Here is a 16,889-nt window from a genome sequence, read left to right on the forward strand (position 1 = left end):
GGGGGGTGGAAAGGGGAGGGAGGCGGGGAGCATGGGGTGGGGGGCGGGCAGGGTTGGGAATATAAGACAGAAACCTGTACTTGAACAAGAATTAAATAAAAATTATATTTAAAAAAAAAAGAAAATAGCATAGATGGTAGGTAGAAAATAGATGGGGGGAGGGCGAGAATAGTGGGGGAAATATAGAATCCAAAGAACTTGAGACACGTGGTTATAAACTAACGGGGGGAGAATGGTGGGGGAAAGAGGGTGCGGGTGGAGGGGAATGAAGGGGGGGAAGAGAACAACTGTAATGGTATAATCAATAAAATATATTTTTAAAAAATAATAATTTCCTCTTCCCATTTTCTCTGTCCTCTCTTTCAATTGCTGGATCTGCTAGACTAGTCCTCAAATCTCCCTACTTTTTGGAAGATTTCCCTAGGTCATCTTCCAAAACTTCTACTGGATTTTTTATTTCTACTGTATTATAATTTCCAAAAGACTTTTTGCTCTTACTCTTTCTGTTTGAATGTATTATGCCCTTTCCTTGTTTAATGAATATAATATTAACAATATCTAAGGATATTAATTCACTTGGTTTTTCTGAGAATTTCATTTGTTTTTGCTTCTCCCAAGTTCCTATACTTCTATTACACTTATATTTTGCTTTTTGTTCTATCTTTCATATTAGAAGTTTTATCAAATGTCTGGTAACTGCTGCCCTAGTGACTTTAGACTTAGACATACTACTTGCTTTGATAAAGAAAATGTGAATGAACCCGAACTGGTGTGGTTCAGTAGATTGAGTGCCAGCCTGGGAACCAAAGAGTCGCCAGTTTGATTCCCAGTCTAGGGCACATGCCTGGGTTTTTTGGTCCAGGTCCATGGTGGTGGGCACACTAGAGACAACCACACACTGATATTTCTCTTCCTCTTGTTCTTCCTCCCTTCTCCTCTCTAAAAATAAATAAATAAAATCTTAGAAGAAAAAATAAAATGTGAATGGACATCATATATACCATCCATACAGAAGCTTCAAATGTCTTTGTGATTTGGCTCTATGCTCATCCCTGAACTTCTCTGACCTCTGCTATATGAGAGAACAGCATGCTACCAATCAGAGCCGCTCACCACAGATCCTAGAACAGGAAGACTTGTGAGCTCTGTGGAGCTCAGTAAAGTTGGCAATAGGGCTGCAGAGGATCACAAGTCCTCACAGGACCAGGTATAAACAAAAAATATTCATTGTAAGCCACTGAGATTTGTAATCCTATTTGGGGGTTAAAATATACACATATACTTATGTATATATACATATATAACATTTCTAAAAGGATTCACCAGAAAATGGAAGTGAAAGGTCAGAGAGGGAATCTCAATTTTTGTTTTATTTTTGGGTGTTAACACATGTTCATGGCAAAACATTTGCCTTTATAATAATGTCATATAAAAAAAGCCTAGCTAGAAAAAGGCATAATGAACAATATGCCTGAATAAAAGACAACTTGGCCAATTAAAATTTTCTCTAAAAATACTTTTATATTAAGGTAATATATTCTCAGTTTAAGAATTATAGGAACCAGAGAAAGGTATAAATAAGAATAAAAAAATCTCCAATTATGTCAACAACCAGACACACAATTTTATTTGTTCCATTTCAGAGACATGATTCATCACCCTGTATATGTAATTCTGTATTCTGCTTTTTAATTTTATATTATAATAAGCACTTTACAGTTTAAGAATTCAGAAACCTCACTTTTAATTGCTATATATATTCCACCATACAGACATGTCATAGCTTAATTATTTCCTTAGTGCCTTAGTGTTGGACAAACACATTAATTCCAGCTTTTTCTACATTAAGTAATGTCTCAGGAGTCATTTCCAGGCATAAAGCCTTTCCTGTATTTATGATTTTTCTTTAGGATATATTCCTATTACCAGAATTGCTAGGTCAAAAGACTTGAACATGTTAAGTTCTTTTGATACATGCTGCCAGACTGCTTCTAAATAAATGATATGGATTTACACTCCCACCAATAACATCAAGGCAGCCACATCATCAAGAATCCTTAAAGGACAGGCAGAAACTAGTATATCAGCAACTGTTTTGATATTTCTCATTACTAGGAAGCTGAGTATCTCTTCACATGTTTATCAGACATTCATATTTTCTTTCATATAAATTATCTGTTGCTTTACATTTGCTCATCAATCAAAATCTTAGTGCTTTACCAATAGATTTGTATATAATTTTCCTTTCTATATTAAGCTTGGAAAGTGTTCTATTTTCTTTGTGGTTTTATACCTAATAATGACAACATATCAATAAATTTTTCCTTCCATGCCCTCACTAGCATAATATTTATCTAGTCTCTAGCTGTGTATCAAAACATCTGTGGGATAGTCATCTTAAAGATTTGGATTCAATTAGTAAAAGATGGAGCTAGTAAATGTATTTTTTAAATTACATTTATTGGGACGACGTTGATTAATAAAATTGGTAAATGTATTTTTAAAAGACTGCGACTGAAAAGGAGAAAAACAATGCATTACGTTCTATGGTAGAATGAGAATGAGTGCTAGGTCTTTTCTTTCTCTCTCTTTTTATTTCTTTGTGGTCCAAAAGTTGCATTGAACCTGACTTTAATCTGCCTAAAACATGAGGGGAGGCCCTGGCCAGGTGGCTCAGTTGGTCAGAATGTCATCCTGATACTTTGAGGTTGTGGATTCGATCTACGGCCAGGGCACATACAAGAATTAACCAATGAATGCATAAATATAAGTGGAACAAGAAAACAGATGTTTCTCTCTCTCTCTGAAATCAATAAAAAAACTTAAAAAAACAACAACACCACAACAAAAACCCATGAGGGGAAAACATAGCATACACTATTTTTTCGGAGGAAGAAGATGCCATTATTCATCACGAAACTTTACAAAAGCTTTTTGTCTCTTACCTGGTTGGAGAGTACTAGGAAAAGATAAGGTGACTTTTTCATCTTCATTCTGATAATTAAATCCTGTAGCATGTATTTCTAGAATGGAAAAAAAATTTACAATAAATCTAACTGAACTAATAAGGTCAAATGTAGACTACAGAAATTAACACTTCAAGAGCAAAATCTCTACCAAAACCAAATATTCTTAATCAAATAAATTAAGTTTCTACTTATAAGAGTGTCATTTCAAACTAACCTATTTAAGGATATAATGTGACTACATTAAATATGCTCCTTAAAAACAATCCCTGTACTTCCTATTATATAACTCACAAAACTTTATGATACAAAGGAAATGCAGCTTATAAACGTGAAAAGGTTTTCTACCAGATTCTCAGGACTGCTTCATTCTTCCCTCTGTGTGTCAATAGTGCTATCTATGTTTCAGTCTTATTCATAAACATTTGAAGACGGAGAAAACTGCTGAGTTTTCTGTGTTAGAGATACATCGATGAATGTTCTGTTCACCACCCAAAGATAGGTAACAATTCTAAGACATAAATCATACTAACTCCCAGTAAAATTCTTTATACATTTTACAGAAATAGAAAGGTGAAAACAGTCATGCGGGTTAAATTAAGACCACCAGTTACTCTCTACCAGGAGTGAGAAGAGACTGCTTATTTGACTGCAACTTCAGAAACTTAATTGACACCTCAGGCAAAGCTAAACAGATTAATTTCTAATCATCTTACATCCACATCCCAAATGAAAATCAGCAGTCAAAGAGGTAGCCTTAATAAACACAGGAGAAGATGTTCAACACAATTAACTTTCAGGGAAATGCAAGTCAAAACCATAGTGAGATACCACCTCACAGCCACTAGTATGAAAATACTAATAAATAATAGTAGTAAAAAAAGATAATAATAAGTATAAGGGAGGATGTAGACAAACTGGAACCCTCACACATAGCTTGATGGTAATGTGAGGTACAGCTGCTTTGGAAAACAATCTGGCAATTCCTCAAAAGATCAAATATAGAGTTATCAATCTGACTCAGCAATTCCACACTTAGGTATACATCCCAGAGAAAGGAATACCTAGATTAATACAAATGTTCATAGTAGCATTATTCGTAATAACCAAAGTAGAAACAACCTGGATGTCCACCAACCGATGGAACACAGCAAATGTGGTATACAACAAAATACTATTTGACAACAAAAGAAGTGAAGTGCTAAAAAAAAAAAGAAGAAATGAAGTGCTGATATATGCTACAATACAGATACCCACTGAAAACATTATGCTACATAAAAAAAAAAGAAACAAAAGGCCACATCTTTTTAAGAAATGTTTAGAAAAGACAAATCCATAGAGACAAAAGATAGACTAGTGATTGCCTAGGGCTGATACATTAGTGAGTGAGGGGAAATGGCAAGTGACTGGTCACAGGCGCTTTTCTTTGGTTATGATGAAAATGTTCTAAAAGTGATTCTGGTGATAATTGCGCAACTCTGAACATACTAAAAACCACTGAACTGTACACCTTAAAGGAATGTGTCGTATGAGATGTGAATTAACCTAGATAAAACTGTTATTAAAAGAGAGAGGTGGTCTCATCAGCCACAGGCTTGGTTTGATACAGGTAACAGTGATTCAGATTTAATAACATTTTATGAGCCAGACAAGATGCTCACAATTCATTCTTTTTTTATGAATTACCCAAAGACTGAATTTCCAATGTTTCTAATATCATTATGGTTCAAATGTCTTTATAAAGCCAAATCTTTACAAAACCAGTAAGAAACTATAATTTCAGATTTTATTTATTTTATTTTTTTAAACAAGTGAATTTTTTTTAATTTTTCTTTAGATTTTTTATTTATCTAATCTAGAGGGGAAGGGAAGGAGAGAAGGAGAGAAATAACAATGTATGATTGCCTCTCATGTGTCCCCTGCTGGGAAGTGGCCTGCAGGGAACCAGCCTGCAACCCAGAAATGTGCCCTGACTGGGAATCGAACCGCGATCCTGTGGTTCACAGGCCCGTGCTCAATTCATTGAGCTACACCAGGCTTAATTACAGATTTTAAAAGAACTTTAATCAATCACCTCTCATTTCACGGATGAAGAAAATAAGGTATATACAGTAAGTGACTCACCTGAAGTCACACAGCAGGACCAGAACTCAGTTCCTTTCCTACTCCTATTGCCAAAATTCTCTCTACTAGCACAAGCTAGCTCCTAAATTTGAACAGAAACTCAAGACCTGGTATATACACAATACTGACGAACTATCTACTGGAACAATGACTTTTGCTGGCAAAAATAAGCTCTTTGCTCTGATTCAATAAAATTATACTTAGCCTGTAAGAAAGTCAAGAATCACCTCAATGCATAGGAATGTACCTTTCTCCAATGTGGTAAATGCAACCCATCCCTGAGAAGCTGGGTCAGGGAGAATTCTCTTTTTGTGTGTGAAGGGCAGGGCACCCTGCAACGGGTTTGCCAATGAGAGGGGCCCATTTTTACATACATACATACATAAACAGAATGTACCTTTCTGACTAATATAAAAAACAGCATTATCACAACTCTGAATTACTGTGATCCAAGACTATCTCTATAAAGGTTTACTAAAGCTAACTTTTTACAAATGCACAAAAAAGCTTCAAACTGGTGAAAAATGAGAACAGAAAAACAAAAGAATAGCAGTTTTTAAATGGAAACAATCAAGTACTGTACTGCTAGATTCCATTTTACAGCACATGTAATTCTTCTATTACTTGGATCGATCTATTTTGGGCAGATAAAAAATAAAAGATTCAAGAATTGTTTACAGTAAAGCTCTCACTTTGGCCATATATATATATATTTTTTTTTTAAGTTTTTATTTTTATTTTTTTTCAATTTTTTTATTTAATTATTTTTCAAGTACAGTGTTCTGTCTATTACTCCCATTCCATCCCACCCCCCCATCCTCCCCCCTCCCTCCCATTTCCACCCTTCTCAGTTGTTGTCCATGTATCCTTTATATAGGTTCCTCTAAATCCCTCCCTTATTTCCCCTGAAATTCCCTCCCCTCTCCCCTCTGGTCACTGTCAGCCTGTTCTCTATGGCCATATATTTTTAAAAAGGTAGATTTAAAGACAAACAACAGTAATTGCATTAACATAGGTGGATTAAAGGCTTTATTTAGAAAACAAAGATTTTCAGAATGGAACAATAAAAGAAAAAAGTACAATGAGCTAGTTACATGAGATACACCTAAAACATACAGATTTGGAATGCATGAAGGTAAAGATGAAAAAACACAACATTCAGCCCTGGCTGGCATGGCTCAGGGGTTGAGTGCTGACCTGCAAACCAAAGGGTCACCAGGGTCACCAATTTGATTCCCAGTCAGGGCATATGCCTGGGTTGCACACGAGGTCCCTGGCAGGGGACACACAAGAGGCAACCACAAATTGATGTTTCTCTCCCTCTCTTTCTCCCTCCCTGCCCTTCTCTAAACAAACAAATAAATAAATAAAATCTTTTTTAAAATGACATGCAAACAACAATAATTTATAAAACAAGCGAAAAGAGAAAAATCAGCCTTGGCTGGTGTGGCTCAGTGGATTGAGTGCCAGCCTGCAAACCAAAGCGTCACCAGTTCAATTCCCAGTCAGGGCACATGCCTGGGTTGCAGGCCAGGTCCCTAGTAAGGGGAGTGGGAGAGACAACTACACATTGATGTTTCTATTCTTCTATTTCTCCCTCCCTTCCCTTCTCTCTAAAAAATAAATAAAATCTTTTTTAAAAAGGGAAAAATCAGTAAAAATAAAGATTTAGGCAAAATTAATAAACATGACATGCCCTGGCTGGTGTAGCTCAGTGGATTGAGCACAGGCCTGTGAAGCAAAGCGTCACTGGTTTGATTCCCAGTCAGGGCACACGCCTGGGTTGCAGGCCAGGTCCCCAGTGGGGGACAGATGAGAGGCAACCACACATTGATGTTTCTCTCCCTCTCTCCTTCTCTTCCCCTCTAAAAGTAAATAAATAAAATCTTAAAGTATTAAAATCATGTACTTTGTTCACTGACCATAATAAAATTAAAACTAGAAAACCTCCAGGTACATCTAAACATCCCATGGATTGAAGATCAGGATATATTTTGAATAAAATGATAAAAAATACTTCATATCAAAAAATGAGGAAGCAGATCAGTGGTTGTCTAAGGATAGGGGAGAAGAGTAGGAATGGATTACAAAGGGGCATGAGGAAATGTAGGTGTGATGAATGTGTATTATCCCATATTGTATTTATAGGTTCTACGTCAATATTGCATAGACCTTCACGTGGCTATTAAAAAAAGAAAAGAGCCCTGACTGGAGTGGCTCAGTCAGTCAGAATGTCATCCTGTAAACCAAAGGTCATAGGTTCAATTCGCTCAGATTTGGTCCCCATATCCTCCTATCAAGACACAAGTGAGAGACAACCTATTGATGTTTCTCTCCTACAGAGATGTCTCTCCCAGTCCTGTCCCCTCCCTCTAAAATCAATAGACATGTCGTTGGGTGAGAATAAAAAAATAAGAAGAAAAAAATAAAAGAGGACAAACAGGAGGCAGAGGCAAAGGAAGGGGAGCAGCAGCAGTAGTAACAGCAGTAACAGTCACTACCAGCAGAATTTTTCCTTCCAAACAAATGAAAAGCATGTCTGGGATACAGCTAAAAGCAATACATTTTTAGGAGGAAAATTTATAGCTTTAAATAAATATACTAGAAGAGTAATTAATAAGCCAAGCATCTACCTCAAGAAGTATTTTTAAAAATTACAAAACAGCCCTGGCTGGTATAGCTCAGTGGATTGAGCAGGGGCCTATGAAGCAGGGGGTAGCCAGTTCGATTCCCAGTCAGGGCACATGCCTGGGTTTCAGGCCAGGTCCCCGGTGGGGGACACATGAGAGGGAACCACACATTGATGTTTCTCTTCCACTCTTTCTCCTTCTCTTCTCCTCTCTCTAAAAATAAATAAATATATTTTTTAAAAATTACAAAACACCTGGCTGGTGTAGCTCAGTGGATTGAGCACGGGCCTGCGACTCAGACGATCGCGGTTCGATTCTCAGTCAGGGCACATGCCTGGGTTGCAGGCCAGTTCCCTGCAGGCCAACTCCCAGCAGGGGACCCTCGAAAGGCAACCATACATTGATGTTTCTCTCCCTCTCTCCTTCCCTTCCCCTCTAAAGATAAATAAATAAAATATTTTAAATAAACAAATAAATAATTAAATAAAAATTACAAAACAAATTCAAAGAAAGTAGAAGGAAATAATAAACAGCAGAAGTTAGGGAAATGAAATAAGCATTCAATTGAGGACTTAATAATCTAAAGTTGCATTCAAGGACAGATAAAAAGCTTCCTGGACAAGAAAAAGCTAATAAAAGAGTTAATCATCACCAAACCGGTATGACAAGAAATGTTAAAGGGACTTCTTTCCAGCTTCTGGTCAAGGTGGTGAAGGACGTAAATGCATCATCCCACAACCACATCAAAATTACAATTGGTCCTGGCCAGGTGGCTCAGTTGGTTGGAGTGTCATCCTGTATTACAAAAGGCTGTGGGGTCAGTCCCTGGTCAGGACACACAACTACATTGTGGTTCAATCCCTTGTCAGGGCAGGTACCAGAGGCAACCAATTGATGTTTCTATCATATCGATGTCTTTTTCTCTCTCTCTCAAACAAACAAACAAGCAAATAAATAAAAGCATGATGAGAATCACAACTAAACTACAGAACAACCATCCTTCAGAAATCTGGCTAAATGGAAGTTCTACAACTATGGAGTTGAAGAAGCCACACTGTGACTGGTAGGAGGAGCAGAGAGATGAGAAGCAGGCTGGTCCCAAACAGAAGTGTGGCAGTTAAAAATCGAGAGGAATATCTTGGATACGGAGGTCCCCCCTAAGAAACAAGGGGTCCCAGTGCCAGAAAGAGAAGTCCCCATAACTTCTGGCTAGGAAAAGCAGTGGGGGTTATGTTTGAGTGAGAGGGAGGGCTACTAAAGTCTCAGACATTCCTCTTAAAAAGACCATGCTGACTTACTCACTGACCACTGCCTCTGAGCTCCAGTGCTGGGGCACCAGCTCTAAAGGTGCCAGATACACACATACAAGGAGGAACTGAATTGTCTGGCATCAGGATGAGGGCCGGGAGGGCAGCTTTCTCTCAGACACAAGTGCTCACATAGGCTACTGCTCCTTTTGCTGAGCCCTCCCCCTGCAGAGTCAGCAGGTAGGCACCATATCTGGGTTTCCATTAACCAGGCTAGCACTGTTTGCCCTACTCTAGTGATTCTCTGAGACCCCACCTCACCCAACTTGCAGGCCCAACCAAGCCCTTTCCAGCAGCTTTTCCATACGAACAGTCTGTCTAGACTCATGCTATGGACTTTCCTACAATCTCTAACAAGCAGAATCCACTTGCTAAGTGGTCTTGGTTCTTGGTTGCCTGCCTTGGAAACCTTCAAGTCCAGCTCAAGTAGCAACCATCTTCAGACTGCTTTGTAGTTCAGGCCAGGTGGCCCTGGGTAGGATACAGGTGGTAGGTGGCAGTGGTCTGCACTTTCAAGGAGGCCCCAAAGCCAGTGAATAGCTTCAGACCACATTGAAGCACTACCCAACCACCTACATGAGCAACACACCCAAGGGGCGGAATCAGGGGGCACCAAAGCCTCATCCAAGTAAGTTCTACTCCATGAAGTTGACCCCTGTACAGCAGATCCTCTGCTGTGGTCACAGCCAGTCCTCATGGCCAATCTACCTGGGGGTAAATCCTTCCCAATGACATGCCAACAGCAATCAAGATTCAAGTACAATGGGAGGTGCACAGAGACCACACAGGGGTGGTGGTGTACCTGAGGCACCCAGCTTAGGTGACCTGGGAGACTGCACCACGCAGCACAAGACACCCATTACATAAGGCCCTCTACCAAGACCAGGAGACAGAGCAGCTCTACCTAACACACAGAAACAAACACAGGGAAGCAGACAAAATGAGGAGACAAAAACACATGTCCTAAATAGAAGAGCAGAACAAAACCCCAGACAAAGAACTAAACAGAATGTAGATAAACAATCTACCAGATACAGATTTCAAAGCACTGGTTATAAGGATATTCAATGATCTCAGTGAGAATTTCAACAAAAAGATAGGAAACATAAAAATAGAGATAGAAAACATAAAAAAGAACCAGTCAAAAATGAAGAATACAATAACTGAAATAAAAAATAATTACAGGGAATCAACAGTAGAATATATACACAGAAGATCAAGTCAGCAAATTGGAACATAAGAAAACACCTATCAGAAAAAAAGAATGGAAAATAAAAAAGAAAGAAATGACAGTTTAAGGAGCCTCTGGGACAACTTCAAGCACACCAACATTCATGAACCAGAAGGAGAAGAGAGAGAGAGCATGGAACTGAAAATCTATCTGAAAAAAATGATGATGGAAACTCTCCCGCCAAGGTCAGTGTGGCTCAGTTGGTTGGAGCATCGTCCCATAAACCAAGGGGTCATAGGTTAAATACCCAGTCAGGGCACATGCTTGGGTTGTGGGTTTGGTACCTTGTCAAGGTGCAAGGCCAATCAATGTTTCTCTCCTTCTAAAATCAATAAGCATGTCCTTGGGTGAGGATTAAAAAAAAAGCCCAAACTATCCTAACCTGGTGAAGAAAATAGACATGCAAGTCTAGGAAGCACAGAGTCCAAAACAAAATGAACCCACAGAGGCCCGCACCAAGACACATGATAATTAAAATACCAAAGACTAAAGACAGAGAGAATTTTAAAAGAGAGATAAAGTTACCTATAAGGGTGCTCCTATAAGACTTCCAGCTGATTTCCCAACAGAATTTTTGCAGGCTAAAAGGGACTGGCATGAGATATTCAAAGTGATGAAAAGCAAGGACCTACAACCTAGATTATTCTACCCAGCAAGGCTATATTTAGAACCAAAGGACAGATAAAGAGCTTCCCAGACAAGAAAAAGCTAAAGGAGGTTATCACCACCAAACCGGTATTACGGGAAATGTGAAAGGATCTCCTTGCCCCTGTTTTGGGGGGAGCGGCAATGTATCTCTCACACAGTGATGTTTCTCTCCCTCTCTTGCTCCCTCCCTTCCCCTCTCTCTAAAAATAAATAAAATCTTAAAAATAAAGTAATTGTTGATAGAAATATAGGTATTGCCACTTTATTATTCATATTTTTATATTTCCTTTTTTCTTCTTAGAGAAAGCCTTTTTAAAAAAATTCATTTTTCAATTACAGTTTACATTCAGTAATATATTGTATTAGTCCCAGGTGTACAGCAGAGTAGTTAGACAATCATACAGTTTACAGTTTTCCCCCAATATCTCCAGTACTCACCTGGCACCATACAGAGTTATCATCATATTATCGACTATATTCCTTCTGCAGTACATTACTGTTTTGCAACTACCCAATTTTGCTTCTTCATCTCTTCACCTTTCTCACGCAGCCCCCAATACCCCTCCCCTCTGTCAGCCTTGTCTGTTCTATATATCTGAGTCTTTTCTATTTTGTTTGTTTGTTTATATTGTTCTTTAGATTCCACATATAAGTGAAATCATATGGTATTTGTCTTTCTCTCTTACTTCACTTGGCATTATACCCTCTAGGCCCATTCATGCTGTCCCTTTACTTTCAATCATTTAAACTAATTGTTGATAGATATATATTTACATATTTTATTATTTACACATTTTGGGTTTTTTTCTTCTTCTTAAAAAAGATCCTTTAACATTTCTTTCTTTTTTATTTTTTTAAATATAAGGTTTTATTTATTTTCTTAGAGAGAGGGGAAGGGAGGGAGAAAGGGAGAGAAACATTCACTGGTTGCCTCTTGTTCGTGCCCCAACTGGTGACTGAGCCTGTGACCCAGGCATGTGCCATAACCAGGGATTGAACGGGCAACCTTCTGCTTTGCGGGACAACACCCAACCAAATGAGCCACACCAGCCAGGGATCAAAAATTACTTTAAATGTAAATGCATTAAATGCTCCAGTCAAAAGACATAGGGTGGAGAAATGAGTAAGAAAACAAGGTCTTTATACATGCTGTCTACAAGAGACTCTTTTGAGCTCAAAGAAACACACAGACTGAAAATAAAGGGATGGAAAAAGATATTTAATGAAAATGGAAACCAAAAACAAAAGCTGGGGTAGCAATACTCATATCAGACAAAACAGACTTTAAAACGAAGGCTGTAACGAGGGACAAAGAAGGACCAGCAATTCCACTTCTGGGTATTTACCCAAAGAAACCCAAAACACTAACCTGAAAAGACATATGCATCTGTATGTTCACTGCAGCATTATTTACAATAGCCAAAATATGGAAACAACCAAAGGATCCATCAATAGATGAATGGATTAAGAGGAAGAGTGCATATAGACATAAAAATGAGTGGAATTTTACCATCCACAACAACATGGATGGACCTAGTGGGTGTTGTGCTGAGTGAAATAAGTCAGACAGAAAAGAACAAATGCCATATGATTTCGCTTATATGTGTAATCTAAAAAACAGAATAAATTAACAAACAAAAGAGAAATAAATTCATAGAAACAGAGAATGTTTTGATGGTTGCCAGATTTCACGGAGGTTAGGGGTATGGGTGAAAAAGATGAAGGGATTAAGAAATACAAATTGGCCCTGGCTGGTGTAGCTCGGTGGATTGAGCACGGGCCTGCGGACCAGACGATCGCAGTTCAATTCCCAGTCAGGGCACATGCCTGGGTTGCAGGCCAGTTCCCAGCAGGGGGGACTCACGAGAGGCAACCATACATTGATGTTTCTCTCCTTCTCTCCTTCCCTTTCTCTCTAAAGATAAATAAATTAAAAAAAAAAGAAAGAAATACAAATTGGTAGTTACAAAAGAGTCATGGAGATGTAAAATACGGCATAGGAAATACCAGCAATAATACTGCAATAGCTTGGTATGGTAGAGATGTGAACTAGACTTATTGGGGTGATTATTTCATGTTACATAAATATCTAATCACTATGCTATACACCTGAAACTAATATTGAGAGGGGAAGGGAGGGAGAAAGAGAGGATGCAGGAGAGAAACATCAATTCGTGGTTGCCTCTTGCACTTCCCCCAACCAGGAACCTGGCCTGCAACGCAGGCATGTGCCCTGACTAGGAATCAAACCAGCAACCCTTTGGTTCTCAGGCCAGCACTCAATTCACTGAACCACACCAGTTAGGGCAGCAGTGCCTTACACATGCCAATAGGTCTTTCTGGGTTACTGCACATATCACAAGATGGCCTTTTTCATCTTTATACAAAGAAGGCACAATTTTATGCCTTCAACTAATTTTCTGATTTTACCTTAAAACACCAAAATTTGGTGGCTGCGGATACGTCAATCGGTCTTGCAGAAGGCAATCAGCAGTATTAATAGGTACTACATGAGATTAGCTGGGTTAATAAATGGTATCTCTGCTTTTGACTCATTTTCTCCCTGCCATCAGCCCCGGAAGGAGTTGGGAGTCAAATCCACAACTACTTGTTTATAAAGAAACAACCTGTTGTGCTTTCTCATAAGGTAAAAAATCAAAAAATGCTACTAAGTCCAAGGACAAAATTAAGCTATATATGTCTATATAGAGACATACATAGATATACATCAAAGGCCAAATCTACCTTTGTTTCTGACTGAAACCCTAAATTGCCAAATTCACACAACTCCCATTCTCTTACATTCTAAAATAAAATCAGCTCACTACACAGGACTCCAGGGTTTTCCTGTTGCAGTAGGAGAAATAGGTTGAGAAATGTACCTTAGCTAGTTCTAAAGAAACCATTGTATGTATCTAAAAATTTTAATGTTTTACCTGAATTCTCTCCAAATCCTCTTCACTTCCTCTAAGTGTTCATTTCTCTCCTGACCCTCTTAGTGAGAACACTAATGCCGCTTCCTCGAGATGCAGATCATTACAAGCGGGGCACCATTCAGTGATGCATATTCAAAACACCTAAGTTCTCGGGATTCTTACTTGACATTTTAGTAGAAGATGGACAACAAGCCTGAGCTGAAATCGTGCCAGCTGGACAGTGCCCATCTCTTTTGCTACCTCTATCTGTCTTCACTAGACACTACTTAAAAACCTTACACTGAACTTCAATGTTCTCCACCTACAATGAAGAAAGCTTGTCCTGATATGCCTGGCTAATGTGCTTCTGTGTTCCTTCAGTTAAAGAAATTGAATAATCTCTTTCATTTACCAAACAATTTGTTAAAAGTTGGCATGCATTCAAAATCCATTTGAAGGACCTGCTCCTCTAACTTAAAATCCGAGCAGTTTGATCTCATTTACAATCAATTGAACATAAGTACTTCTTGGCAATAATATGCTCAACTGCTACTATTATTTTTTTACTTTCTATGGATAATTTAAGAAAAAGTCATGAAATAAATATTGCCAGGCCTTAAAATGTTACTTATATGGTTTTTCCCCCCAGTATAATGCAAAGGAGAAGGGAATCAGCAATACAAAATGTAAATAAAAAGGTCAAATTTCTAACTTATTTTATATCAAATGAGAAGACTTTCTTTCCTTTCTAAAAATATTTTATTCATTTACTTTTAGAGAGAAGGGAAGGGACAGAAACATCAGTGTGTGGTTGCCTGTCATGCCCCGCACTGGGGACCTGGCCTGCAACCCACGCATGTGCCCTGACTGGGAATCGAACTAGTGACCCTTTGGTTCCCAGGTCCAAGCTCAATCCACTGAGCTACACCAGCCAAGGTCAAATGAGAAGACTTTCTAAGAGCAAGTTTCAGAGTAGTAGAGACCAACCAATAAAACATTCTGACAAGGAATGTCAAGATGAAGTCAAAAGTTAAAAGCAATTGAGCTCCAATATTAATATACCTGTGAGTTAATGCCAAACTTGGTAACTTTTAGAAATGCAGCTTTTATAGAAATGAGTTCATGCCAGAACTGACTAGTAAATTTAATCCTTATTGTAATTACAAGGTCTAAAATAGTTCTCATTTTAAAGATATGCAATAAATTCCTACACATGCTATACCATGTTTCCTTTAAAGCTTTTCTTCCCCTGTGACTAACTCCATCATCTAGCTTCTAACTTTCATATTTGATCTCATAAAGCAAATGCTTTTCTCTCAGTTATGAGAAGACTTAACTCAATCTTACTCTATAGTTCAAGAGGAAAAAAAACTTCAAGAAAACCACATATGAACTAAGCCTTCTTGTTAAACCTTTGTGTTCAAATTATTTAATTTTTAAAATATGTCTTAGGCTTTATATTTATATGTATGGTATTATATTCATTTTATATTTAAAGAAATGTGATCTGTCTAGATCACAAAATAAGTTAATGTTTGAAGTCAAATTAAAATTGTGACTTTCCTTTATCTCATAGCACAGTCGAATTATACTATTCAAACATTTCCCATGAACATCTAAAGAATTTTTCTATTTCTAAAGTAACAAACAGTGATATCTTAACAATCTAAAAATATTTATTTATATACACAAAAGAACACACAAATACAGAGTGGGGCAAAAGTAGTGGGGCTTACAATTGTTCATATAAATAATACAATAATTACTAAATAATACACGAATAAACTCTGTTCACATAATCACAACTGTAAACACCTACTTTTGCCTGACCCTGCACATATCATACACACACAAATAGGGACAACAAATTAAAATGAAAAACAGCTCTTACCTTCATCTCCTTCTGGTACATATGAAGCTGTAATAATGTCAATATCAGCACAATTCATCACAATCTGATTGGTTGCCTGCCTCACCTAAAAGGAAAAAAAAAAAACCAGCGTGTCAGAAAGAGCCTCAGTAATAATATATTTTTAAAGAGCTTATTTATTTATTTTTTAGAGAAAGGAGAAAGAAAGGAGGAAGAGAGGGAGAGAAACACCAATGTGTGGTTGCCTCTCACACCCCCCACTGGGGACCTGGCCCACAACCCAGGCATGTGCCCTGACTGGGAATCGAACTGGCAACCCTTTGGTTCTTAGGCCCACGCTTACTCCACTGAGCTACACCAGCCAGGGCAGTAACAATATTTACATCTTCATCTCAGCCTAATGTATGTCACTGGCAATTTTTAAAAGATGTTATTTATTTTTTAGAGAGAGATGAAAGGAGGAAGAAACATCAATGTACTAGAGAAACATCGATGGGCTGTCTCTCACACACCCCCAACCAGGGACCTGGCCCCAGTCCAGGCACGTTTTGGGTGGGGGAATCAAATCGGCAGCCCTTGAGTTCGAAGACTGGCACTCACCCACTGAGCAACACCAGCTAGGGCCAAATTTTTTAAACCCAGATATCACTAAAATGTAAACTATTTATGCAGCAATGGTAGAAATAAATGAGTAGTTTTATGTAATCCAAAGCAATTCCCATTATATTAAAAGAAATAATAAAAGCATAAATTAACTTATTTCTACTGAAACCTTGTTTAACTACTTCTTACTTACTTTTTTTAATTTTCAAAAATATTTAATTAGAAAACATTTCTTATATGTTGCAATTAATTATGTATTACAACCCATGAAACCCATCATGAGGCCTTTCATATGAATAGAGGAAGAAAGCTAGTATTTTAAACTGTATCAAAACTTCATAAAACACTCTTTACATTTTTTCTTTTCCCAAAGAAATATTTTGGATGTAACAGACACTAATGACTCACCACCAAGACTAAATAAAGTTTTAGGGCTTTGTCTTACTTGCTTCAGATCCAAAAGGTAAATAAAATGTAGAAATAATAAAAGCCCTTTCCCTCTCTTCCTCAATGCCTGGAAATAACTACCAACCTAAGAATAACGTAGTTTCCTCATGTATATTTAGTATATGTATAAAAATCAGCAAACAATGCT

The 16,889-nt window shown here is 37.8% G+C and overlaps 1 protein-coding gene across 1 annotated transcript in view; it reads right to left on the reverse strand.

Annotated features, from left to right (window-relative positions):
* The window catches only part of NPEPPS (aminopeptidase puromycin sensitive), a 68,250-nt gene that overhangs the window by 40,407 nt on the left and 10,954 nt on the right, over positions 1–16,889 (reverse strand). The window contains exons 2-3 of the mRNA XM_037033185.1: positions 15,713–15,797; positions 2,946–3,023 (exon numbers count right to left, since the gene is read on the reverse strand). Of these exons, the coding sequence (XP_036889080.1) occupies positions 2,946–3,023; positions 15,713–15,797 (163 nt within the window). The remainder of the gene's footprint in view (positions 1–2,945; positions 3,024–15,712; positions 15,798–16,889) is intronic.

Source organism: Sturnira hondurensis, unplaced genomic scaffold, assembly GCF_014824575.4.
Source record: "Sturnira hondurensis isolate 20B ecotype Veracruz unplaced genomic scaffold, ASM1482457v3 Scaffold0021632, whole genome shotgun sequence".
Lineage (NCBI taxonomy): Eukaryota > Metazoa > Chordata > Mammalia > Chiroptera > Phyllostomidae > Sturnira > Sturnira hondurensis.